At 34.3% G+C, this 27,038-nt stretch overlaps 2 protein-coding genes across 5 annotated transcripts in view; one reads left to right on the top strand and one right to left on the bottom strand.

Annotated features, from left to right (window-relative positions):
- The window catches only part of LOC107740682 (rho GTPase-activating protein SYDE2-like), a 41,618-nt gene extending 37,484 nt beyond the window's left edge, over positions 1–4,134 (top strand). For all 4 annotated transcript variants that reach the window (XM_016553195.1, XM_016553194.1, XM_016553193.1 and 1 more), the window contains one exon: positions 412–4,134. In XM_016553195.1, the coding sequence (XP_016408681.1) occupies positions 412–1,061 (650 nt within the window). In that variant the 3' untranslated portion in view covers positions 1,062–4,134. The remainder of the gene's footprint in view (positions 1–411) is intronic.
- Positions 4,135–9,359: 5,225 nt separating this feature from the next.
- Positions 9,360–27,038, bottom strand: part of dnai3 (dynein axonemal intermediate chain 3) — a 22,946-nt gene continuing 5,267 nt past the window's right edge. Inside the window, exons 6-23 of the mRNA XM_016553190.1 lie at positions 26,440–26,598; positions 26,151–26,350; positions 25,942–26,058; positions 25,621–25,811; positions 24,550–24,674; positions 24,037–24,126; positions 22,471–22,551; positions 21,222–21,329; positions 21,010–21,083; positions 20,752–20,905; positions 19,033–19,117; positions 17,824–17,948; positions 17,574–17,637; positions 14,498–14,628; positions 13,183–13,387; positions 13,019–13,110; positions 12,144–12,266; positions 9,360–9,699 (exon numbers count right to left, since the gene is read on the bottom strand). Of these exons, the coding sequence (XP_016408676.1) occupies positions 9,559–9,699; positions 12,144–12,266; positions 13,019–13,110; positions 13,183–13,387; positions 14,498–14,628; positions 17,574–17,637; positions 17,824–17,948; positions 19,033–19,117; positions 20,752–20,905; positions 21,010–21,083; positions 21,222–21,329; positions 22,471–22,551; positions 24,037–24,126; positions 24,550–24,674; positions 25,621–25,811; positions 25,942–26,058; positions 26,151–26,350; positions 26,440–26,598 (2,265 nt within the window). The 3' untranslated portion in view covers positions 9,360–9,558. The remainder of the gene's footprint in view (positions 9,700–12,143; positions 12,267–13,018; positions 13,111–13,182; positions 13,388–14,497; positions 14,629–17,573; positions 17,638–17,823; positions 17,949–19,032; positions 19,118–20,751; positions 20,906–21,009; positions 21,084–21,221; positions 21,330–22,470; positions 22,552–24,036; positions 24,127–24,549; positions 24,675–25,620; positions 25,812–25,941; positions 26,059–26,150; positions 26,351–26,439; positions 26,599–27,038) is intronic.

Below are 27,038 nucleotides of genomic sequence, written 5' to 3'. Positions count from 1 at the left end.
CAAGTTCAACAGAGTATTTGAGGTTTAGCCAATTTGGGTTGGTGTCAGTAGTTAGGATCTTTGAGTTTGTTTGGGGTTTTGAGGCATGTATCTCATTTGTTCTGCATGCTTTGAGTTTTTCATAATAAAACCACATATAGTATTGCCAGTTTTGGGGAGTAACTAAAATTATAAAATATTTTATATCATATTATATGTATACAAAAATATTACCTCCTGTACTAGCTTCACTGTAGAAAGATGCTTTTTGTTAGTAGCTTACCATTTTCAAATTTGAGTTGCTTTTATCTTGGCCAGTTTCAAAGTACTTTCCCCAACATTGGTTATTCTATATATACTCTCATTATCTGAAACGTGTTGTTAATTTATAATCAAATGATTAAACCCATTGTTTGTTGTCTTTTTTCGCAGTTGTGGATGCTCAGGGTAAATCTTCCTCTCCGGTTCCTGCCTCGGTGGAGTCGCTTCCAGCAGTGACGGCTGCCGTAAGGAGGAGGAAAGAGCGTCCACAGGTGCTAAATCTAACCGAGGCGGACATGGCAGGCGTTTTGCGGCCCAGAGCTGGCCGTCTGGACAGTCCCAGTAACCGCTATGCCGGGGACTGGAGCAGATGCCGGGAAACGTACCTCCAACCGTGCTGCCCGGAGGAGGCAGACTATGACGACGTTCCCAGCGAAGAACCTCCGAACGCAGAACAGGAGGACTTATTGAAGGGTACTGGAGATGTAGTCTCCGAACAAGAGTTGTCTGAGTTGGACCAGGCAGTGGAGAGGGTTGAGGAAATGCAGATAGAGGAGGAAGAGGAAGTGAGTGAGGAAGAGAATACAGTAGTTTTGGACAAGCTACAAGTGGAGGAACCTCTTCCCACAAGCCCCTACGATCAGATCCTCCCAGAGCACCGACCCAAAGAGCACACCTACCAGGCCTACATGAAGATCCAGGAGATCAGCCCAGTCCTAAGCAACAGGGTCAACCTGCGGGACCTGCAGGAGAGCATCGACACTCTAATCGGCAACCTGGAGAGGGAGCTCAACAAGAATAAGCTCAACATAGGGTACTGACTCTTTACAAGGACAGACGAAATATGGTGGTGATTCCCTAGAGACATCAGCGCCATGGAACGTTCTTGCTCCCATGCACACTTGGGATGCATGTACAAGAAGACATTCCTCACTTCTGATTTGTGTTTTTGTTTGTCTCCTGGTCTCCATGTTGTTGATCTCGTCATTGTTTTTCTTCTTATGAGAAGAACTCATTGAACCCTGAAGGGTGCACCAGGTGCCTTCATTGTGTTAAGGTGGTGCTTACGACAGCGAGAGCTTTTTACTTTCTACGGAGGTACAAAACATTACGATGAAAACCAATGCACTTATGGGGCCTGCTGTTAAATGCACGGCCAGTTCAGGTACAGGTGTGAAGCCTTATGGTGGGAGAACTAGGTTCTACAGATACATCCCTAAACCAGGGGTACTCAGTCCTTCTCATGGAGATATTGAATTCCCTGCCCTAACCCCAACCCTAAGACCCCAAACCCTACATCAGGGATCTCGAACACAAATTACCTATTGTGGAGGTGGTGTTAAATGGTTGTTTGAGATCCCTGCACCCTACTCTCTAAACTCTGAATGTTATATCCTAACCTTAACCCTATCTTGACCCTTACACCCTAAATAAGGGGTGTCCAGTCCTGCTCCTGGAAATTCAGCTTCATCTCCAGCTCTAATTAAACACAATCAAACTAATCAAGGTCTTGGGGTTCATTTAAAGAGGAGGTAGATCACAAGGAATGGAATTGAGCACCTGACCCTGAACACTACATTAGGGGTCTTGAATGCAAATTACCTAGTGAGGTGGTCTTGGTAGTTTAGGATCCCTGCACCCTACTCCCTAAACTTTGAATATTATATCTTAACCCTATCCTAAACCTTACAGCCTAACCAGGGGTGTTTGTTCCTGCTCCTGGAGATCCAGCTTCCTGTAGTCTTCAGTTCCAACCCTTTAAACACACTTGAACCAGCTAAACAAATTACCTAGTGAGGTGATGTTAGCCGGTAGTTTAAAATTCTTGCAAAGTGCTCCCTAAACTCTGAATGTTATAGCCTAAACCTAACCTAAACTTTACACGCTTACCAGGGGTTCATTCCTGATCCTGCAGATCCAGCTTCCTGTAATGTCCAAACACACTTAAACTAGCTAATTAAGGTCTTGGAATTCACTTAAAGAGGAGGGTGAATCACCAAGAGTGGAACTGAGCACCCCAACCAAACAACCCTAAAATCTACATCGTAATCTGGTAGTTTGAGATCCCTGCACCCTTCTCCCTATATCTTAACCCTATCCTAAACCTCACACCCTAACCAGGGGTGTTTGTTCCTGCTCCTGGAGATCCAGCTTACTATAGTCTTCAGTTCCCTCCAGTCACACTTGAACCAGCTAATTAAAGTCTTGAGCTTCACTTAAAGAGGAGGAGGGTAGATCACCAGGAGTAGGATTAAGTACCCTAACCCCAAACCTATGACCCTGAACCCTACATCAGCAGTTTCGAACGCAAATGACCTAGTCAGGTGGTGTTAGCCAGTAGTTTGAGATCCCTGCACCCTACTCCCTAAACTTTGAATCTTATAGCGTAACTCTATCCTAAACCTTAACCCTTACCGGAGGTTTGTTCCTGCTCCTGGAGATCTAGCTTCCTGTAGCCTCCAAACACACTTGAACCAGCTAATCAAGGTCTTGGGGTTCACTTAAAGAAGAGGGTGGATCACCAGAAGCAGAATTGAACACCCCAACCCAACAACCCTAAAATCTACATCATTATCCGGTAGTTTGAGATCCCTGCACCCTTCTCCCTAAACTCTGAATGTTATAGCCTAACCCTATCCTAAACCTTACACCCTTACCAGGGGGTTCGTTCCTACTCCTGGAGATCCAGCTTCCTGTTACCTCCAAGCACACTCCACACAAACTAATTAAGGTCTTGAGCTTCAGTTAAAGAGGAGGGAAGGTAGATCACCAGGAGCAGGATTAAGTACCCTAACCCCAACCCTACAACCCTGAACCCTACATCAGGGGTCTCGAATGCAAATTACCTAGTGAAGTGGTGTCAGCCAATAGTTTGAGGTCCTTGTTCCCTGCTCCCTAAACTTTGAATGTTGTATCCTAACCCTAACCCTATCTTAACCTTACACCCTAAACAAGGGATGTCCAGTCCTGTTCCTGGAAGGCCACCTTCAGCTCCAGCTCTAATCGTAGTCTTTAACTACTATCTTTTAACATTCAGGCAAATGTGTTGACGATAACCTTTGCATGAAGGTGGCTCTCCAAGAGCAGTATCGGACACCCAACACCCTTTCCATTCAGAGAGCCACTAAACGCTGCTGGTCTAGTTGAGGTTGTGGTCGTATGAGATTAAAACAGCGTCTGTTTGAGTTTTTTTTTCTTGTAAAAATACTTCAAACGTCCCCCTAAACAAGCTATGGACAGCTGAACATGAATATGATTGTAGTAAGTAGTAAAATAAATATTTAAAAATAGTTAGAACTTTAATGTAAGTTTTTGAGAATACATTTTAAAAAGTAACTTAAAATTGCTGACGTTTATTTTGCTTTTGATGGGCGCTCCCTAAAAACATACTGAATAGATATAATTTCACTTAAAATTTAAAAAAATGGTAACATGATGACACCATGACAACACTCAGCAGTCCAGGGATACAAACTCATCAGTATTTGACAGACACATGTATGTTTGTATGAATATAGTCAGAAAACGTATTTTCGATGATGTACACTTCAGTTTGTGCATATTTAAATGTTCATCAGCTACCTTGTAGTATTTGGCCTGTAGATCAGCCTTAAATAAATATATATATATATTTTGTTGGATCTATGTAATGATATAACCCACAGTCAGAACTGCGAGGGATTCTGGGTATTTTGTGGTCACGAAAGTGCAGGAAATTTGAGCATTGCATGGTCAAAAGCTTTACGGTCAAAAATTAAGTGTTTCTCAGTGTCTCCTACAGCGGGATGTATTTATGCGTGTAGATAGAGATTATTTTAATTATAGTGAAATTCTGTTTTTCCTCCATTTGGCAGCTGCTCACGTTTATGGCTTGGTTGTAAATTTGCAGGTCTTGTGAAAGAAAGACTGAATCTTTACACGAGCGGTTTGTTTTCTGATTGTGCTTCTCGCCTGACAATGCTACAGTCTTTGATAGAAAATCTCATTTTAAAATATCTAAATAAAGGACTTGTTACACAGCAAATAGAACGTAGAGGCCAATATAATAATATGGGTTAAAGGAGATAAACCAATTAAAACCAATCGTCTGGAGGTTTGTTTTTTCTCAGTTGGGACGGTCACACTAGATTTTAAGTATGCAAAAGTATTATCTTTTTTTTGCATTCTTTTTTGCTATATATAATGTATATATATATATATATATATATATATATATATATATATATATATATATATATAGGCAACAGGATATGACGTCATGCATACCATACAGACTTTTCATTTGAATGCATTATGAATAATAATAATAAATTTAGGATATTAACTATTCCAGTTTGTAGATTTCAGTATGCATGCTTTTAAATGTGTATTGATGTGAATCTAGTGTGACCGCACCTTTGGAGTGTTTGACCTGGTTTCTTAAAGTCTGATTTGAGATCAGATTCCTGTCGTACAGCGACTGATCTACGGTCAGCAAGAAGGAAACTTGTGAGCTGCTTTGATAAACATTCCCCTGTTTTTCTCCTTTGTCTCTGCTGCGGTTTTTGTAAAAGTTTGGTTGTGCTTAAATTAACGTACGACTAAAGCAGATATTGTAAAGTATATGATCACATTAAAGTTTATGTTTCATGCAGCCTTGACGACTCGACTGTTCTTCTTGAAATGTCTGGATATATTTAGCTGCTTATTTCTGCAGATGGTCATGTGAATCGAAGGTCAGCGTCGGCTACAATGAGTCACGCTTGTCCACCACAGATTCACGTTTTGTTTCCAAACGTTCCTGTAATTTGTCACTGGAACATGAGCTGGCGAGTTCATGTAAAAAAATACTTGCAGAAGTATAGACTTTTTGTTTCCGTCACAGGATTAAAAAGTAAAACAGGTATTTGTGACATCTCACAATTGCGAGAAATAAACTCAGAATTCTGAGCGTTTATATTTTTTTCATTCTTTTTTCTCAAAATTTGTACATCTCACAATTCTGACTTTTTTCCAGAATTTTGATTCTGATCATCTCATGATCCTGATTATTTGTTTCCGCAACGTAAAAATAAAAAAATAAAAAGGTAATTGTGACTTTTCATCTCACAATTCGGACTTTTTCAGAATTGTAATTTTATATCTTGCAATTCTGACTTTATCACAATTCAAAATTTTCTTGCATTTCTGAGGAAAAAAGGCAGAAATGCTAAATATAAACTCAGAATTTTGACTTTTTCTCACAAGTTTGCATCTTGCAATTCGACTTTTTGACTTTTAGTTTTGTTTCCGTCACAGAATAAAAAATGTAATTGGGACTTTTTAACTCACATTTTTGACTTTTTTTCTCAGAACTGTAAGTTTATCTTGCAATTTTGACATGTCTCGCAGTTCTTACTTTTTCTTGCTTTTTTGAGGGGGAAAAAAGGCAGAACTGCAAGATATGAACTATATGTTTCCGCCACTGAATAAAAAATCGGGATGTATTTATGCGTGTAGATAGAGATTATTTTAATTATAGTGAAATTCTGTTTTTCCTCCATTTGGCAGCTGCTCACGTTTATGGCTTGGTTGTAAATTTGCAGGTCTTGTGAAAGAAAGACTGAATCTTTACACGAGCGGTTTGTTTTCTGATTGTGCTTCTCGCCTGACAATGCTACAGTCTTTGATAGAAAATCTCATTTTAAAATATCTAAATAAAGGACTTGTTACACAGCAAATAGAACGTAGAGGCCAATATAATAATATGGGTTAAAGGAGATAAACCAATTAAAACCAATCGTCTGGAGGTTTGTTTTTTCTCAGTTGGGACGGTCACACTAGATTTTAAGTATGCAAAAGTATTATCTTTTTTTTGCATTCTTTTTTGCTATATATACAGTATATATATATATATATATATATATAATAAACATTTTGGTTGACCTTTTATTTTGACATTGTTGACATTTCACAGCACACACTCACCTGAGAAGAACTGGGCCTTGAAGCCTTTTTTAGAGTTAATTGCGACTTTTAATCTTACTATTCAGCCTTTTTTATATTTTTCTTAGAATTGCAAATTTATATCTCACGATTATGATTTATCACGCAATTTAGTCTTTTCCCATTTAGGAAACAAAAAGTCAGAATTGCAAGAAAAAAAGTCCAATATTATATTCAGGAGTTTGTCTTGCATTTTTTTCCTCAGTAATGCAAGACATAAACTCCTGAATATAGTTTCGGACTTTTTTCTCGCAATTCTGACTTTTTGTTTCCTAAATTGGAAAAGACTAAATTGCGTGATAAATCATAATCGTGAGATATAAATTTGCAATTCTAAGAAAAATATAAAAAAGGCTGAATAGTAAGATTAAAAGTCGCAATTAACTTTATTTTTTATTCAGTGGCGGAAACATATAGTTCATATCGCAAATCTCACACAATTCTGACTTTTTGTTTCCGCAACGGAATAGAAAATCTCACACAATTCTGACTTTTTGTTTCCGCAACGGAATAGAAAATCTCACACAATTATTCTTTGTTTTTGCAACAGAGAAGAAAAACTCACACAATTCTGACTTTTTGTTTCCGCAACGGAATAGAAAATCCTCACAATTCTGACTTTTTGTTTCCGCAACGGAATAGAAAATCTCACAATTCTGATTTTTTGTTTCCGCAACAGAATAGAAAATCCTCACAATTCTGACTTTTTGTTTCCGCAACAGAATAGAAAATCTCGCAATTCTGACTTTTTGTTTCCGCAGCGGAATAGAAAATCTCACAATTCTGACTTTTTTCCTCAGAATTGTGAATCACAATTCCAACTTTATATCTTGCCATTTTTCTCAGAATGGGAGATATAAACTCAGAATTGTGAGAAAAAAGAATTGAGAGACTTTTTTTTTTAACCCTGTGGATGGAAACAGGCTTCCATCACTGAGACATTGTCAAGATCTTTTCTGAAACCCATGAGGAGACACATGTGAGATTACTGGCCTGTTGTCCCTCCATCCTCTACATCCTGCAGGTATACTGGGTAAATGATTTCTCCAGCAGCGCAGATGTGCGTCTTCAGCGACACCTGCTCTCTGTGATAAACATCCAGAGCATCTGTCAGCGTTTGGCTGCAGTTCAGACGTGTGATTGGTCCAGTCACGTCCCAAAGACTCTTTGATGTCAAGCAGAGTCTTCTGATTGGCTGCCTGGAAGAGATGACCTTTGATTGGCCGGCGCTTCATAGAGGTGATCGTGCAGTTGCTGTCATTGTACGTTTAGCATTTATACCTAAACATCTGCAGACTTCTGCAGCTCACGCTCATAAATGGCTGTAAAATTACACGTCTATCAAATGGAGCTTAAAGGAGATAAAAGCCTTATCATTGCTGAAACGCGGCCAGATTTAGTCAAAACTGCCTTTGTTTGCCCAACAGGAACAGATTAAAGAAAGACAACGCTGAGATAGACGTGTAATGCAGCTGGATAATGAGAGTTACAGAGGCAGAACAGAAGATGTGATTGTCTGGTTCATGAAGACGTGTGGCTTCATGCAACAGACACACAAAATGCAAGATTAACTTGAGTTTGTGAATTAGGGTTATTGCACACTAATCATCTTAAATATATGAAGACAATGCCAATATGTGCAGAATATGAAAAAAATATATATATATATATCCCATAAATCAATGCACTCAATTTCACCTTAATTTTCAGTGTGCGAATGAAATATAAATGACATCAGTTGTGATTTTCATGCAATATAATGCAACAGTAAAGTTGTACTGTACTACGTTTTGAGACATGGAAGCTTTTTTCTGCCACAGAATAAAAAGGTAATTGCAACTTTTTTTCTTACAACTTAGATATTTTTGTTGCAGTTCTGAGTTCATATCTCAACGTTATTGACTTTTTTTCTCAGAGTAACAAGATAGAAACTTAGAATTGCGAGAAAAAGTTTAGAATTGTGAGATAAACATGCAAAATTGTGAGATGTCAGAATTGTGAATTTATATCTCACTTATGGTGCTTATGACTTTTTCATCTCACAATTTGGGCACGTTTCTTGCAATTCTGAGTTTTCATCTCACAATTTTCAGAATTATAAAGATATAAGCTCAGTTGTGAACTCAGAATTCAAAGAAAAGTCAGAACTGTGAGAGAGCAATTCAGAATTCTGAGAAAAATTGTCAGAATTGTGAAATTTCTCACAATTATCAACTTTTTTTCTCAGAATTGCTAAAAATCTAAATTGTTGTATCTTGCAATTATGACTTTTTTCTCAGAATTGTAAGATGAAAACTTTGAAGAATTTATGTCTTGCTATTTTATGTTTATATCTCATAACTGACCCTTTTTTTACTCAGAACTGTGAGTTTATATCTTGCAATTCTGAATTTGAAGGAATTTCGGAATTAAATTTCTGTATAAATTATGTAAAATCAAATTATTGTATTTGATTCAATTGGATAATTTATGCAAGAACATAGTCGATTTACACAGAAATATGCTCTTCTCGTGTTTCATCAGTACTATGTTTTTAAACGGTAGACAATAAACAGCACTCAATTCAGTGGACACATGAAATTCACATTCATTAATTATTCTAGGGTTTGCTAAAAAACCTTTCTTTGCTCCATAGAAATGCATTTTATGAAGTAGACTTGAAAGTCTTCTATATGTCGACCAAACCTGCTTTGCGTGTGAATTCTTGTCCCGTTCGCTGCTTAAAAAGGAAGTTTAGTAGCCTATCTATTGAATCAATATGAGCCGGGCTGAACTTGATCAATATTGTACATTAGTGGCTGGATGTGTCCGTATGAAAGCAGATAAGCTGTCAGAGGTGTTTGATTACGAAGATGAACTGAGACCAGTAACCGGAGGAAGAATCAATCTTCAAGGTCAGAGCGCATAAGCTTACAAGAACAAAACACCCTCTCTGCCCTGCTTAAGAAAATGGGGTTTTAATGTTTTACATTCAGAATGCTTACAATACACAACAATAAAGTTGCATTCAAAAACCAAAGGAATTCTCATGCTTTGCTAAAGAAATTTCCATCATAATTTGGAACTAATCAATAAGAATCAAATCAAGTTTAAATCTGATTCAAATTAATAGTAGTTTAGGAATGTTGTTCCAAACACTGTAAGAAATTCCATTGAAAAGTTTACGATGAATAACGATGTTTTCACATCATTCTAATCAGAATGACTTAAGCTAGACTTTTTTTCCACCCTTAAGAACTGAACTGAATTAAGCTTCCAGTGTTAATGGCACAATCAGCAGAACTCTTGTTATTAGGTCATCTGGTAAGTTCTAGATTCTTGGTGGTTCTAGAGTGTAATGATGATGTTACTGTGTTACAGGTCTGATCTGTCCTCTGTTTCGGTCAGGAGGCCCATGTTCTTCAAAACGACCTTCTCCAGATCCAGAAACTGTTCGTATTCCTTCAGCGCTTCTGCCTCCAGTTCCTCTTCCTGTTTCAGTGGCATCGCCGGCTCCTGATGAACAGCAAAACGCACAAGTAATCAAACACAAAAGTTCAAAGGCATTTGCAACTACAGTTTTTGATATACACCAAAGCTTCATCAGGCTTATTGAGTCCAAGAGCCGTCCAAAATCAGTCAAATCAAGTGCACACTACCAAAAAAAAATTCAAAATCTTACTCAGTATTTTTGTCTCGTTTTCCACAACAAATTTTTTAACATTCTTAAATCAGGATATGTTTATTTGAGAAACACAATGACACAAGATTAAGTCTTTTTGAGTGCTTAAAACAAGATATCTGCCAATAAGGTTCAGATAAAAAAATCTGATAAAAAATTTTTTTTTTCTTGTTTTAAGCATATAAAACTTTTTGATAAACTTTTTCAGAAAAAGGCTTAATATCTTATGTTATAATATTTTAATTTATTTGAAATACATTTTTAAAATTGGTTTTAAGTTATTTTTGTAAGTATTTTTCATTTGTTTCAAATACAACATCTCATATTGTTTTATTTTGATTGTTTTTAGTTTATTTATTTTTTATTCATTTCAAATACAATATTTCATATTCTTTTATTTAGTTTAATTTTGAATGATTTAATTTTTTTAAATATAAAATATTTTCTGTTTTATTTTGATAAGTATTTATTTCATTTTTTAATTTATTTAAATATATTGAGTGCTTAAAACAAGATATCTGTCAATAAGTTTCAGATAAATAATCTGATAAAAAAATATTTTTCTTGTTTTAAGCATAAACTCCCTTCATTTTGATAAACTTTTTCAGAAAAAGGCTTAATATCTTATCTTATAATATTTTAATTTATTTTAAATAAATTTTTTAAATTTGTTTTAAATTATTTTTTTAAGTATTTTTTATTTGTTTCAAATACATCTCATATTGTTTTATTTTGATTGTTTTTAGTTTATTTATTTTTTATTCATTTCAAATACAATATTTCATATACTTTTATTTAGTTTCATTTCGATTGATTTTATAAAAAAAAAAAAAACTTTTTATTTCATATTTATGTGTTCTGTTTTATTTTGATAAGTATTTATTTCATTTTTTAATTTATTTAAATATATTGAGTGCTTAAAACAAGATATCTGCCAATATGGTTCAGATAAATAATCTGATAATTAATATTTTTCTTGTTTTAAGCATAAACTCCCTTCATTTTGATAAACTTTTTCAGAAAAAGGCTTAATATGTTATTAATATGTTTTGCTTCTCAAGTAAATGCATCTTGATTTTCTGTTTAGATATTTGTACTGGAAAAAACAAGACAAAAATACTGAGAAAGAACATCACTTTTTACAGTGTATTACAAGTTTTGTATTTATATTACAATTTTTCTGAAATAGTATGTTTAAATATGCAAATTATGCATTATCTTATTAAATATGCACTTATTTGCATAAACTTCCAGAAGATAAATCTGAACATTGGATAAAGCCAGGTTCAATTTTTTTGTTTGATTTTGTTGACATATTAGAGTTAAAGTTTTTTACAGAAGGGATTTTGGATTTCTCTTTTTATCACACTATAAATAAAAAAATACTGTCAATAGACAGAAAAATATACATTTTTCACTATGTTTTTAAGAATAAAATGTGAATATAAATCAGTCTGAATGATACATGAACAAACCCCTCAGTAAAATCCTTCAGAATATAGAGAGGAATAAAATTGGTTTATGTAAGTGATACTGAAGTGGAGAAAAAACTGATTGACATTTACAGACGCAAATGGATCTAGTGCAATACAATAAACACAAATGTGCATTTTAGATGTTTTCTTTTCTCTAGTCTGAAATAACATGAAATGCCAAATATCCCAAAATCGCAAAATTGACCAGTGCATGAAAAAACACTGGTTTTGCCTGCAGCATCAGAAACATTAAGTGTTTGTCTTGAAATCCGTCCAGAAAGCCTCCAGCATCATGTGTCCGCGGACGTCAGCTGGGTGTGAAACACAAACGAGTGTGTTTTCTGACCCTCAGAGAGACAGACGCAAGCATACTTTCATTTAGTAAATATATATTCAGCAAGTCTGAGCGGATCTGGAATCACTCAAACACACATTCCAGCTCAACTACAGCTGCGGGCACACGCACACTCACACGCACACACACACTCACACGCACACACACACTCACACACACTCACACACACAGACACACTCACACGCACACACACGCTCACACACGCTCACACACACACACACACACACACACACAGAAACATTTACTCTGCTATCGAAATGGGGACATTGCATAGACTTCTATTGTTTTTATATACAGCTAGCTGAATTTTTTTTTTTTATTATTTTATTTCCGTCAACATTTGTTTAAGTCCAGTAATTAAAATGTTTTGTTTTTTTTATGGTTTTGGTTTTAGTTAACTATAATAACCCTGGTAAATGTTCCTTTAAACGAGTGCTTCCTCTCTCACCGTCTTCTTCCTCTGTTGCTCGGCTTCCATCTCTTTCTTTTCCTTCTCGTGTTTGATCTGGCGTTTCTCGAAATACTCCAGTCGTTCCTCTTCCTTCTCAAAGTACTTCTTCACAATCTGCCTCTGCAGGAAACATACTGCGCTGTTATACATGCGCGTTCTGATCCAAGCCCTACCTAGACGGCTTTTTTAGCCATCATAGTCACGATTACAGGCTGTTCTGACAAAATTATGCAGCTGCCTTATAAGATACTTAATTTTGAGCATTAACGCAATCGTTCTGCCAAAAATGAAAATTTGCTGAGAATTTACTCACCCTCAGACAATCCAAGATCAGGATGAGTTTGTTTCTTCATCAGATTTGGAGAAATGTAGCATTGCATCAGTGTCTCACCAATGGATGCTCTGCAGTGAATGGGTGCCGAGTACATTTTCAGCAAATGTTAATTTTTGGGTGAACTATTCCTTTAAATATATCTTTTAAGCCAAACCCAAAATTGCAATGAACCGAATGGATAAATCGTGGGAAGTGTTGATTCTAAATGTATTTTATTCAGTACGGAGAACTATTTTTTAAAAAGTCACTAGAGCTGAAGGTAGTTACTGGAACAGAGCTTATATGTGACCCTGCAGCACAAAAGCAGTGTTAAGTCGCTGGGGTATATTTGTAGCAATATTTTTTTGCACCCTCAGATTCCAGATTTTCTAATAGTTGTATCTCAGCCAAATATCGTCCTATCCTAACAAACCATACATCAATGCAAAGCTGATTTATTGATGATGTATAAATCTCAATTTCAAAAAAATTACCCTTATGACTGGTTTTGTGCTCCAGGGTCACAGTCTGATTTAGTTGAGGAAGGTAATGTCCTCACCTCGCTGTTGGAGGATCTGCGCAGGGTCCAGGGGATCTGTAGGATGTGTAGCGTCCCGAGACGGTCTGAAACCGCCAGAAGATGCTGCTTGGCTGTGGAGAGAATCGGGAGGCGTTAGCATCTGACCCCTGCGCTTCACGTCAGCAGACGGGTGTGTGTCTTACAGGAGATGCTGCTGGTGCTGATGCAGGTGACGGCGGCGCTGCTGATGTTCTGGCTCTGCGAGGGCTCGTGACTGTTTTGCAGCAGGTCCCACACCTCGATGCTTCCGTCCTCCTTCCCGATGAAGAAGACCGCCGGCCGGGACAGGGACCAGTGACCCACCGTACGCAGCATCTTGGAGCAGGCCGACATGAGGATCGGGCCGCTCTGAAATGGGGAAAAAAGAAAAACCAGGTGAGACAGAATCATACCGCACATGCTCAACTGTATCTAACTTATTCTCTTATAAGTAAGGTGCATTAAAAATTATTTATTTATTTATTTACAAACACACATAAGGTTATGTTTTATAACAGGATCAGTTATAACAGGAAAATAAAAAGTCAATGACGTAATGAAGGCAAAACGGTTGTTAAAAGTGATATAAAAAAGGAGAGAAATTCATATGAATTTGAACCTGGAATATTGATGAAACTAAAATATTTTGATTTATTTTAAATAAAATATTTCATGTTTTTAGTGTGTGTTTTATTTTGATTGTTTTTATTTTAAAAGTATTTTTTTAATTTGTTTCAAATACAACATCTCATCATCTGTTTTTAGTTTATAAGTATTTATTTATTTTTTATTTATTTCAAGTACAATATTTCATATTATTTTATTTAGTTTTATTTTGATTGTTTTTATTTGAAAAGTATTTTTATTTCAAATACAATAATTCATATTGTTTTATTTTCTGTTTCATTTTGATTAATTTTATTTGAAAAAAAATCGCTTTTTATTTCATATTTATATTTTCGGTTTTATTTTGATAAGTATTTATTTCATTTTTTGATTTATTTAAAAATATTTCATATTGTTTCATTTTGTTTTTATTTAAAAATTTATTTATTTTTTATTACGGGAAAAAAACTAATAAAAATAAAATATTTAATCTTTTTATTTTTTTAGTGATTATTTTTTATTTTAGAATAATTTGTTTTCATTTTACATTTTTGTGATGATGACATTTTTTCTTTATATGTATGTATGGGGAAAACAGCAAAATAATTCATTTGTATGGAAACTAAAATGTATTTAACGTAAAAAAAAAATAAAATTGTAAATTCATATAAATTTGAACCTAAAATATTGATGATATATTAAAGGGTCTATAAGAAGATTATTGCTAGTAAAATGCTGACTATATAAACAGCTGAATCAGTTCAGCTTTAACAGGTGATTAAAGTGTAACTGTTGTTTATATAGAACACAGGTGTGTTTTTCTTTGATTTCATCTGATTCGAGTTTGAGCGTGTGATCCTGTCGTGACCTCACCGTGACCCCTTCCTTCCAGATGGCGAAGCTGAAGCTGCTGACCGTCAGGATGATGTCCCTGAAGAACGGAGAGCGGCTGACGGTGTTCACCAGAGTGTCGTGTACGAGGAGCCGGTGGATGGGTTTAGTGCCTGACAGAAAACACACGCCAAAAACTCAACTTCTGCACGATACATATGTGACCACAAAACCAGTCATAAGGGTCAGTTTTTGAAATTGAGATGTATACAACATCTGAAAGCTGAATAAATAAGCTTTCCATTGATGTATGGTTTGTTAGGATAGGACAATATTTGGCTGAGATACAACTATTTGAAAATCTGGAATCTGAGGGTGCAAAAAAATCTAAATATTGAGAAAATCATCTTTAAAGTTGTCCAAATGAAGCTTTTAGCAATGCATATTACTAATCAAAAATTAAGTTTTGATATATTTACGGTAGGACATTCACAAAATATCTTCATGGAACATGATCTTTACTTAATATCCTAATGATTTTTGGCATAAAAGAAAAATCGATAATTTTGACCCATACAATGTATCAATCACATTTACACACTGCCTCCGAAACTTTTGTCCATATAAAGAAAAAAAACGGACCAGGTTCGATTTTCTGAGTTTTCGCATCCATAGGAAAGGATGACGAATATGAAAAAAAAAAAAAACAGAAAAAACGCATATGAAATTTTCATTTTTGTGCAAGGACCTTAAGACTGGTTTTGTGATATATCATAACCATATTAGCCCCATAAGGCCCAAAACGCACATTTTGCAAATGGTAGTTCACCCAAAAATGATCATGTTGATCCAAACCTGTGTGACTTTCTCTCTTTTTGAAGAGCGTTCAGGTCTAAACAGTATTGGACCCCACTGACTTTCACTGTATGGACAAAAACGCTGAGACATTTCTTAAAATATCTTCTTTATGTTCCACAGAAGAAAGAAACTCACACAGGTTTGAAAGGACTTGAGGATGATTAAATGATGATCATTTTTGGGTGAATTGTCCCTTCAGTGGAAGCCTACAAAGAAGGCAATCCCAGAATGCACTGCGACAAGATCAGTGCAAAAAGTCGATTGAAAATGTTGTTTATTAATATATTTCAATAATGAGATGCATTGATAAAAATAGGGCAATCTAATTTCAAATGTTGTGTACTGTCAGATTTCCTATTGAAAAGCAAACAAATAATTAAATCATAAAAAAAACATTCAAATAATAAAAATAAAAACATTTAAAAAAACTATTTTATTTTTTATTTATTTTAAATGAAATATTTAATATTTTTAGTATTTGATTTAGTACTTATTTTAACTTTAACTTATTTCAGATAAAGTATTTAATATTTTTAGTCATTTTAATTTTGATTAATTTGATTTCAAATGATATATAATTATAATATATACATTTTTATATCAAATTATAAAATTTTATTTTATAAATTATTTTATAACAATCTATAATTTTATAATATTTTTATTTATTTTAAATATTTCATGTTTTAGTTTGTTTTTTTATTGTTTTTATGTTAAAGCTATTTATTTATTTTAACTAATTTAAAATGAAATATTTTATCTTTATAGTAATATTTAAACTTTTAAATTTAAGATTAATTATTTAGATTTGTTTTAATTTAAGATTAATTATTTATTTCAATTTTGATTGATTGTATTTGATTGATTTGATTGTTTTTATGTTAAAACTATTTATTTTAATTAAAAACATATTTCATCTTTTTAGTAATTGTTTTATTTTGATTATTTTTAGTATTGTTTCATTTATTTAAATTATTTACTTAATTATTTTAATTTATTTCAAATATTAAATTTTTATTAAATACAATTTTATTTTATTAAATGCTTTTGCCCCTCAGCACTAATGAAACTCAGTCTCCTGTAATATTTCTGGAAATCCCGGCTGGTTTTACAGGCTGAAGGTGGCGGTTTGGTGGAATTAGGTTTGATCTCTGCCCAAAGCGATGAGCTCAGTGTTTGTCTGATGCCTGTGAGAAACCTGTTTTATCGACTCATTACACACTCCACCTGACAGACTCAGGATAACCAGGTAATTGTGTGGTTTCCTCATTAATAGTGAAGGCTTTAGTCTTGTTTGGTTTGCTCAAAGCCTCTACAGTGAGATTTCAGGTGTTTATGCTGTTTTTGTCTCGTAAAAATATTTAATATATATTTAACATTCAAAAATAGTTAGTACTTCAACAATTTAATTTGTAATTTATTTCAAGCTAAATATTTCTTCTTTTGTGTTTTATTTTGATTAGTTTTAAATAAGTGTTTATTAACATTTTTCATTTTTCAAATAAAATATTGCATATTTTTTTAGTGAGCGTTTATTTTGATTGTTTTTGTTAAAAGCATTTCTTTATTGATTTTCATTTTTTATTTATGTAAAATAAAATATTGAGTCTTTTGTTTTTGTTTTCAGATTATTAATGTATTTTATTCTGAATTTATTTAATATAAAATATTACAATTGGTATTGTTTTACTGTTTTTGGTTGTTTTTTAAAATTATTTTTTTTATATCAAATACAAATGTTCCGCTTTTTAGTTAGTACTTGATTTTGACTGCTTTTATTTTCAAATGATTGCTTTTAGCTTTTATTTTAATTTAATCTTTTTAGTAAGTGTTTTATTTTAAATGTTGTTTATTTTAAAAATATTTACTTTATTTCAAATTAAATATTTCATCTTAAGAAACTTTTATTTAATTTTTTATTATTATTATTAATTCATTTTAATTGTACTTTGACATCTTTTTTAGTAAGTGTTTTACATTTAATTAAGTTAAATTTTTTCAGAACTTAGTGTTTGCTGCATCTATTTGTATATCATTGAAAAATTGCTAAATAATGTATTTGTACGGAAACATTTTTTTTTTTAATCCAAAATGATTTAGTCTTCATTTTCTGCAGGCCGGGATCCCCGGGAGCAGCCGGAGGTTCAGGTTCTTGAACAAGAGTACAGTAGTGATAGATCTCAACCATCACTCATGACCTTTGAATTCAAATCTGTGTATGTGTGTAAACATGTGTTGTTCGGCTGTTTTAGTATCTTACTCAGCAGACGTCCGGAGTCGTTGTCCTTGTCCATTTTCCAGTCAGTGTAAACGAGTTCACCATCCTGATGCAAGCACAGTATGCAAAAATGCATTTATTAATAGACTAATCGTCAAAATCAATGACATTACAAGCAGCTTATGTGCGTTAGAAGAATATGGCTCATGCATTGGGATAGTAGAGCTGGAATCTGTTTTATGGAACATGTTTTGACCGTTCTGTCAGTGAAATGCACAGATGTTTGTCTCACCTCCGTCCCCACGTACAGCTTGGTGCTGATGTTCTCCAGAGGTTTCTGCTGTTTGGCCGACGGCACCCGGAGCTGCGCGAACCCACAGCCTTCCTCACGATCCGCGTTCTGTGGAGGTCTGTCTCCTGAAGAGAAGACGGATACGAGGAGAAACTCAAACCAGGATCCAAATCAACACAGAATCAGTTTTTGGAGTCACACAGTAATGCATAATGTCTTCTAATGCAGCTGTTCCCAGCTACATTTTTATTTGTGGCCCCCTTGAGATTTCAAGGTAATACTTCTGTAATTTAACAAAACATTTGCATGTTCATGATTCTTTGATGTCGGTTAATGTCACATGACGTGCAGGAAATAAAACACTGAATTTTTAAATAAAAACAAAATATTTTATTTAGTTTTATTTATTAAATATTAAATATTTCATTAATATTTTGGTTATTTATTTATTTTATTCTTTATTTATTTTAAATATTGTGATTGTTTTCATTTTACATTTTTATGATGATTAAGGTTTTTTTCCACCAGAACTGTGTTTGCTGTGTATACTGTATATATATATATTTATTATTATTTAGTCATTTAGTAGTGACTTACAAATGAGGACAATAGAAGCAATCAAAATCAACAAAAGAGCAATGATATACAAGTGCTATAAACAAGTCTCACTTAGCTTAACGCAGTACACATAGCAAGTTTTTTTTAATTATGTAATAAATAAAAAGAAAACAGATAGAATAGAAAAAGCATAGAGCAAGCTAGTGTTAGAGGCCTTTTTTGCTTTTCGTTAATTGTGTAATAAATAAAAGAAAACAAATAGAATACGAAAAGAATAGAGAGTGAATAGAGAGCTAGTGTTAGTTTTTTTTTTAAAGAAAACAAGCAGTTAGTAAATGAATAGAGTGCAAGTCTAAAAAATTTTTTTTTTTTAAAGAATAGAATTAGAATAGAGTGCTAGAGTTAGAGGGTCAAATAAAAAAAAAGAAACTCTTCATCAGCTGGACCTCATGGTCTCTGTGAAACGGCGCTGTAGAGTCAGTGTTTGTAGAGCAGTGCTGTGATAGTGAATGTTATTTCAGAGCTCTGCTTATTTAACAGAGAGGCGTCATGCTGACTGCATTATCATCACTGCACGGCCACAGTTAACCTTGTGTTTAATAGGTCTCACCAAGCCAAATACATGTGTATCTTTCAGTGCTGGTGTCTCACCTGTAGGACAGTCCACTGTATTGTCCCTCAAGCTGAACTTCAGAGGACTGTATTCACCGCTAGAGCCAATCTTTGGTAAGGAGACCTGCGGTAAATGGAATCCAGTCACGGTTTACGTGGCCCATAATTTACCCAAGGTTAACAATTATTCCTGGGTAATCCTATTCATAAACTTACATTACACACTGTACATTCCTAAACCCTGGGTAAACGTTCTTATTTGCATATTTGCGGTGTCAGTGTCATTGATTGGACAAACGCAGCACGCAACCTGTTTATGGAAGCTTGATTCCGTTACAGAATTTTAAAAAAATTAAAAAGGTAACTGCGACTTTTTTCTCACAATTGCGAGTTTATATCTCAAAATGCTGAATTCTTAGAATTCTAAGTTTACATTTTCAATTTTTACTTTTTTTCTCAATTCTACGTCTACATCTCGCAATTTTGAATTTGTTTTCCCAGAATTGCAAATTTAAATCTTGAAATTTGGACTTTTTTCTCAGAATTCTAAGTTTACATCTCGCACTTCTGACTTTTCTTTCGGTATTCTATTTTTACATCTTGCAATTTAAAATTTTTTTTTTTTTAACCAGAATTCAAAATTTACATCTCGCAATTTTTACATTTTTTCTCAGAATACTAAGTTTACATCTCGCACTTCTGACTTTTCTTTCGGTATTCTATTTTAACATCTTGCAATTTCGATATTTTTTCCCAGAATTCATAATTTACATCTTGAAATATGGACTTTTGTCTCAGAATTCTAAGTTTACATCTCGCACTTCTGACTTTTCTTTCGTTATTCTATTTTTACATCTTGCAATTACTTTTTTTTTTTTTTTTTTTTTACCAGAATTCAAAGTTTACATCTCGCAATTCTGACTTATTCTCAGAATTCTGACTACGGTTGCTAAGCGTCTAGACGTAATGTTTTAATGCCACATTAGTTGTGTCTCATTTAGAAGGCTGCGCCCTCCAGAGGTCGAAGACTGCATACGTCATCGAGGCTGTCTCATTTCACCGAATGCGACCTTCGAATACGACCTTCTTTCACAGGAATTCAGAGGATGCATGAGGTGTATCCTTTGCTGCTACAGATAACCTACAATTCTTTGCGTCGCCGTAAACAACTGTCGTTAATTTGAAAAATGCCGGCGCCGGCAGATGTGGTTTACAACTTACCTTAAATCAATAAACTTTGTTCTTAATATCCTCTTCCTTTTTTCTCTAACAGATGTCTGCTGTACGTACGCTGCAGCTCCTCAAACATTGAACAAAATAAAACAAGTAAAAGCATTTTTTTTTCAAACTACTTTCCAAATTTAGAAATAATTTTCCTTCATTTAAGTAGTGTGAGAGCGCAACGATGCTCTAAATGTGTTGGCATAGCAACGTGATACTTCCTGTTTCCTTTTCCGCCCGTCCTACGAAGGCTGTCTCGTTTAATTCTAGGTTGAGGACGCTTCGTTTAATTCTAGGTTGAGGACACTTCGTATACGCATCCTACAGAGGATGCAACCTCCGGAGGGCGCAGTCTTCTAAATGAGACACAGCTATTGTTTCATGTTGTACAAGTTTGCCGCTGTATAAGTTTGTGAAACGTATGATTACCCAGGTTTAAAATGCATTGTTTAGAACTACGCTAACCCAGGTTTAGCGCAGTGTGAAAAGCCCTAGAGATTTATATGTCTTAAAACCATGTTTGTATGCACCACATACACGGATAAAGGGTTTCCAGGTCAGGTTGAGGTGTTTGAACGTGTTGGGAATGCCATGAGGGTTTTCCAGAGGTTTTTCCTCCGATTTCTGTTTCACGTCCGTGAGGGACTGAGACACAACACGAGGAGGCCGAAGGTCCCAGAATAACACACAGCTAAAATATATATATATATATATACACACAGTGAGGAGAGAGTTTGATACTAAACTAGAACATTAACATGAATGTGTGCATATAGTGTAGCTATCAGCAGATACCAGTCAGGAGCGCATGTCACCAGCTGAACAGAAATACCACTCGGATTTTCCACTGGGATCCCTAATTTGGACAACTGAGAGAAAAAATGATTAAGATTAATATTTCAGTGTGTACATGGCCAGTTCAATTAAATGTTAAACTCTTAAAGGTACAGTAACTTATTTTTTTTCTTCTTCATATTTTAAGAAAGGACAGTTAACCTCTTGTGTACCTCAAATGTTTCTGACAGCCACTGAATGTCTGTGATCGGGGCTTTGTGTCCGTTCTCTATCCCAGATACAGCACAGTACCGCACCACTGGAGTCACACTGCTTTTGTCCTGGAATAACAGGAATAATAATTAGTGAAATTTAGAGTAAAAATTGGCAGAACTTATTTTTACAGTTTAATTTTACATTTAGATTTTACAGTAAAAAAAAGAATAGTTCATAAGATGAAATATGGTAATATAACAAATAATTTACCTTTATAATATAAAAAAGGGAGGTGGGGGGGATCCGTGAAATTTACAGGTTTAAATTTACAAAATTTAAATTTACAGGAGAAAAAAAATTGCATCCAAAATAAAAGGTTTTGTTTGCATAATATATATGTGTGTTAATAAATAGATTTTATATATAAACATAACATATTTTTCTTAAATATATACATGCATGTGTGTGTATTTATATATACATAATAAATATACACAGAACACACACATATATTATGTAAACAAAAACTTTTATTTTGGATGCGATAAATCGTGATTAATCGTTTGACAGCACTAATATATATATATATATATTTAACTGAATTATGGTATTTACAGATTTAAATTTACAGAACTTAAATCTACAGTAAAAAACATATTTAAATAACTGAAATATGCTAATATACCAAATATTTTACCTGACAACCATCTTTAAAAAATTCACTGTATATTATGAGATTACTTCATTTTCACTTCCAAAAACTGTACACTTAACAAAAATTACATGAAATTTCCCATTAGATATTAAAGAGCAAGGGAACTTACTCTAACCAATGAACAGATTTGTTACTGTAGCATTTAAAAAAAAAAAAATTTTACCATTAAAACGGCAATATTTTTTACAGTGTATCTGAATAAGCAAAAACCATAACCCAGGATTGTTTTTACATAAAGCTAATAATAATGACTAGAAACTAACACAATCTTCATTTATATATAATTTTTACATTTGAGGATGTCATGAAAGACAGGTTTTGTCACGTTTAGCTCACATATGGACACAATATGGCAGTACACAAAGTAAAGTAAACAGTCGTAAACACACACAGCAGGTTTAATGTTCTGTGATTGTGTAAGTGTGTTTGTATAAGGTATCAGTTAAGCGTCACTTAATTAAATGACCTCTAAATAGATCATCAGGAGTCACATGACTGGTTGTGGACAGCCGCTAGTTTAAACACACAACAGCTGTGTGTGTGTAACTCACTAGTTTGCTTGAAATGTTTTTGCCGCCGCTGCGTGTGTCCTGCAGTCTCTCCACATGTGCGGAGATATCCCATAATACTACCTGTAAACACAAAACCAGCTAATGAATATGCTGCATGTCATGAGTTAAAAGTATTACAATATGTTACCATGTCACAGATGATGCACATAGATACTTGTATTGAACATTAATATAACCAGAACATAATGTGTTTGCTATGTTTTAGGCCTTTGTGGAGAAGTGCTTCCAGATTGTAAGCGATTGAAAGCCATTTAAAGGGAAAAAAAGAAGGAACATTTCTGCTGAGAGTGCATCGTAAGGCAAAGTAAGTTTATTTATGCAGCACATTTTATACACAATGGTAAATCAAAGTGCAAACAAAAACACTACAGACAAAACTATTGTTTTTTCATGCACTGGTCAATTTTGAGATTTTGGGCTCGTTTGCTTCAATAACATGTTGTCTTTTAGACTAGAGGAAAGAAAACCTCCATACTATACATTTAAGTGTTTATTTCAGAGCAGTTGATCTATTTGCATCTGTAGATGCCCATTACAATACATTTCTTTAAAAGTTTTGTTCTCCAATTCAGCAGCACTTATATACACCAAACTTAACAGTTTTATTTATATCATTGATTTATATAACATTTTATTCCTAAAAACATGGTGAAAATGTATTTATTCTGTCTGTTGACATTATTTTTTAAATTTATGGAGTGATAAAATAGAAATCCAAAACCCCCTCTATAAAAACCTTTAACTCTAATATGTGACCCTGGAGCACAAAACCAGTCATAAGGGTCGATTTTCTTTGAAATTGAGATTTATGCATCATCTGAAAGTTGAATAAATAAGCTTCCATTGATGTATGGTTTGTTAGGATCGGACAATATTTGGCTGAGATACAACTATTTGAAAATCTGGAATCTGAGGGTGCAAAAAAATCTAAATATTGATAAAATCATCTTTAAAGTTGTTCAAATGAAGTTCTTAGCAATGCATATTACTAATCAAAAATTAAGTTTTGATATATTTACGGTATGAAATTTACAAAATATCTTCATGGAACATGATCTTTACTTAATATCCTAATGATTTTTGGCATAAAAGAAAAATCTATCATTTTGACCCATACAATGTATTGTTGGCTATTGCTACAAATATCCCCCAGCGACTTAACACTGCTTTTGTGTCACATATGTCAACAAAATCAAATAAGAATTTTGAATCTGACTTTATCCGATGTTCAGATCTATTTTATGGAATTGTACACAAATAACTGCATATTTAAATAGAAAATGGCTCTTTTTGCAGATTTAAGAAAACTTGTTTTTCAGAGAATTATATAAAACAGTTATCTTAATGTACTGTGATTAATCAACTGGGGTAGTATGGTAATATCTATTAGTTAACATTTTTCACCCTATAGTGTCTTACCTTAAAAATAATCAAAACAGATGCACAAGAGATAAGATTAACAATAAAAAGAAAAAAATGAAAGGAAGAACAGTTTAAAGAAGAGACTGAGAAAGAAAAGATAATTTTTCTGATCTAATTGTGCACCTGGCCGTTCATGCAGCCGCCAGCGATGATATTTGGGTCGGACGGACAGAACTGGAAGCACAGAACATCATCAGGACATTCCAGCTGCAGCTGCAACGCAAACAATGGACAGACGGATTCAGGTCAAAACAGCTTTCTGTTCATGTCATCAGATTACACCTTCTACACTCAATCTCACATCAGCTTCATGCTAAAATCATCTGCTGAAATACTGAAACTTCATTCAGGTGTGTTGGGTTTCTGCTTCTATTTAAAGTGATGCACAATAGAAAGCTTTTATTTACACTGATCATATCATCTTCATCTAAAACTGCCTGTTTATACACTCAGAATGAACCTTTTTTATATTCATGCCACATACTGAATTAAAGACAACTTAATGAGGTCATGTGACCAGTGTTGCATATTACTATTTTGAAAGCAATATTTGTGTATTTTGTACTTATACAGTATACTGGTACTCTGGTATACTTAATATATACTGGTGATTTTGATAATGATAATTATGATTACCTGTGGATTTATAGGGTCAGTGAAGTTCCAGAAGAGAATGTAGGACGGGTTTAAAAGGAGTTTAGTGGAGTTATCGATCCGTTCTTCAAGAGAAAGTCTCTCCGTCATGGACACAGCAATCACGCCTGCCACACACACACACACACAACACACATTTATTATGCAGAATAATGGTAAAAATGAAGTGCAAATTGATCACATTTGATTACATTTGAACAAAATCCATACAAACACACAATCATTCATGCGTTTGACTAGTTTATTTATTGTTTTTGATTTTACAGTATTTAATTGGTTTTTTATTTTATTTTCACTCTGTATGTTTTATTATTATTTATAATAATATTTATATTCATATAGATATTTATAATATAGATAGTATAGATATTTTATTTTATTTAACATAAAGGCTATATTATTTAATTTTGCTCCATGGCTATTAGAGTCATTTGGCTGTTTTAATTTATTTTGTGCTATAGATATTTTTTTATTTTTTATTTTTTGTATTTTTTGCAATATGGCTATTTTATTTTATAAAATTTTATTTATTTAATTTTATATAGCACTATGGATTTTTTTGTTGTTTGTTTTTGCATTATGGCTGTTTTTTTTTTCTTTTCTTTTTTTCTGATATGTACGGAGCCCCGCACATTGCATGCAGGAAAAAAATATTAGGCTAAATCATGTGCACCATTTACTGTTTCGTTCCCTCGATTTATAAATTGTGCGCACGATTTATAAATCGAGAGAATGAATTAGTAAATTGTGCTCATGATTTAGCAAATCGAGTGAACGAAATAGTAATCGTGCGCACGTTTTAGTACATCGAGGGAACGAATTAGTAAATCGTGCGCACAATTTTTTATTTTTTTCTTGCATGTCATCTCCGTAGATATGGATGTTTTATTTTATTTTGCATTTTAATTATTTTATTTTATTTTGTACTATGGCTATTTTTTTATTTTTTTTTTATTTAATTATTTATTAAACTTATTTATGATTGCTTACTTATTTACTTTTACTAAAATGGCATATTAATCCTAATTTGTCCACAGTGTAGCTCGTGCTGACCGCTGATGGTGGGATGCCAGTGGATGTGGCTGATGGTTTTCTCTTTGCTGAAGTGAAGGTCCATGAAAGACTGATATTCCTTCAGCTGCGTCTCTGTTTTCCCCGTCAGCGCGCCGTCCTCCTCACACAGCGCCGTCCAGTCGTCACAGAAAACATCAGTGATGTGATTCTGCTGCAGGGAGATTTCAAACCTGCAAAACATCAGGTGAGTTCAGAATGCATTAACACACAATACCATGCTAACGTAGTAGCAAAGCGATTGCGTTGGACTAATGAAGTGAGTTGTGGGACCTCAGAGATGTCACGTTCTCCTCGTCCTACCTTATCAGTACAGATGTGATAAAGTTCTCCAGGTTTTCTGATCGCAGGTGATGTTCTTTCTCCTCCGGGCTGAACTCTCGGGACTCGTACTGGGTCCACATGTTCCTTGGGTACTTCCTGTAATGCATGCATCATGGGATATAAATATGTTCCATCTGCTAACTAAACTTTCAGAACAAACTTCAGAGAGAGTTGAGAGGTGTTTGTACCACAGTGTCTGAGTGGATGAGTGTTTGGTGTCTCTGGAGGCCTGAATGGCCGTGTGTCTCTCCATCTCTCTGATGCTGAAGCTCTTGTCCTGGTATGATGGGCACTCCACGAATCCCTCCTTCCCGTCCAGAGCGCTGCGTTCGGAGAAACACACCGGAGCGCCACAGCGCCGCAGCAGAGGAGAGATCTTATACCTGAGCTGGACAGAGAGACAGACAGGTGAGCTTATGCCCCATAAATGAGATTAGGAATGGCTTTGATAAATATCCCATGATGCATCTGTCTTACTCTGGGTCTGGACTCTGTGACCGACTCTTCCTCGATCTCCTGCTCGCTTCCCAGAGAGATCCATGGGTGAGACTCTGGAGTTTTTGGTATGATCATCTCCTCCTCCTCCTCCTCCTCTTCATGCTTTATCTGCTCTTCATCATCACCCTGTACTGAAGGCTACAAACACAACTGAACACTGGTTAACATCTATCTGTCTAACTATCTGCAGTCAAACCAAAAATTATTCAGACACCAGATATAATTTTTAATATATTTTTTACTAGTTGGTGCAGGACACTATAGTTCATTTATGTAAGTGAGGATAGCAAAAGTAAGTAAACTGTGACATATTATACCCCAAAAATTCTTCATACAGTCTGTCTGTCTATCTATCTATCTATCTATCTATCTATCTGTCTATCTATCCGTCTGTCTGTCTGTCTGTATATCTCTATCGATCTATCTGTCTGTCTGTCTGTCTGTCTGTCTGTCTATCTGTCTGTATCTATCTATCTATCTATCTATCTATCTATCTATCTATCTGTCTGTCTGTCTATCTATTTATCTATCTATCTATCTGTCTGTCTATCCGTCTGTCTGTCTCTATCTATCTATCT

Source organism: Sinocyclocheilus rhinocerous, unplaced genomic scaffold (assembly GCF_001515625.1).
Source record: "Sinocyclocheilus rhinocerous isolate Xijiao unplaced genomic scaffold, SAMN03320098_v1.1 scaffold1848, whole genome shotgun sequence".
Taxonomy (NCBI): Eukaryota; Metazoa; Chordata; class Actinopteri; order Cypriniformes; family Cyprinidae; genus Sinocyclocheilus; species Sinocyclocheilus rhinocerous.
The sequence above is the reverse complement of the archived record's forward strand: the minus strand, read 5'-3'. Positions and strand labels throughout refer to the sequence as shown.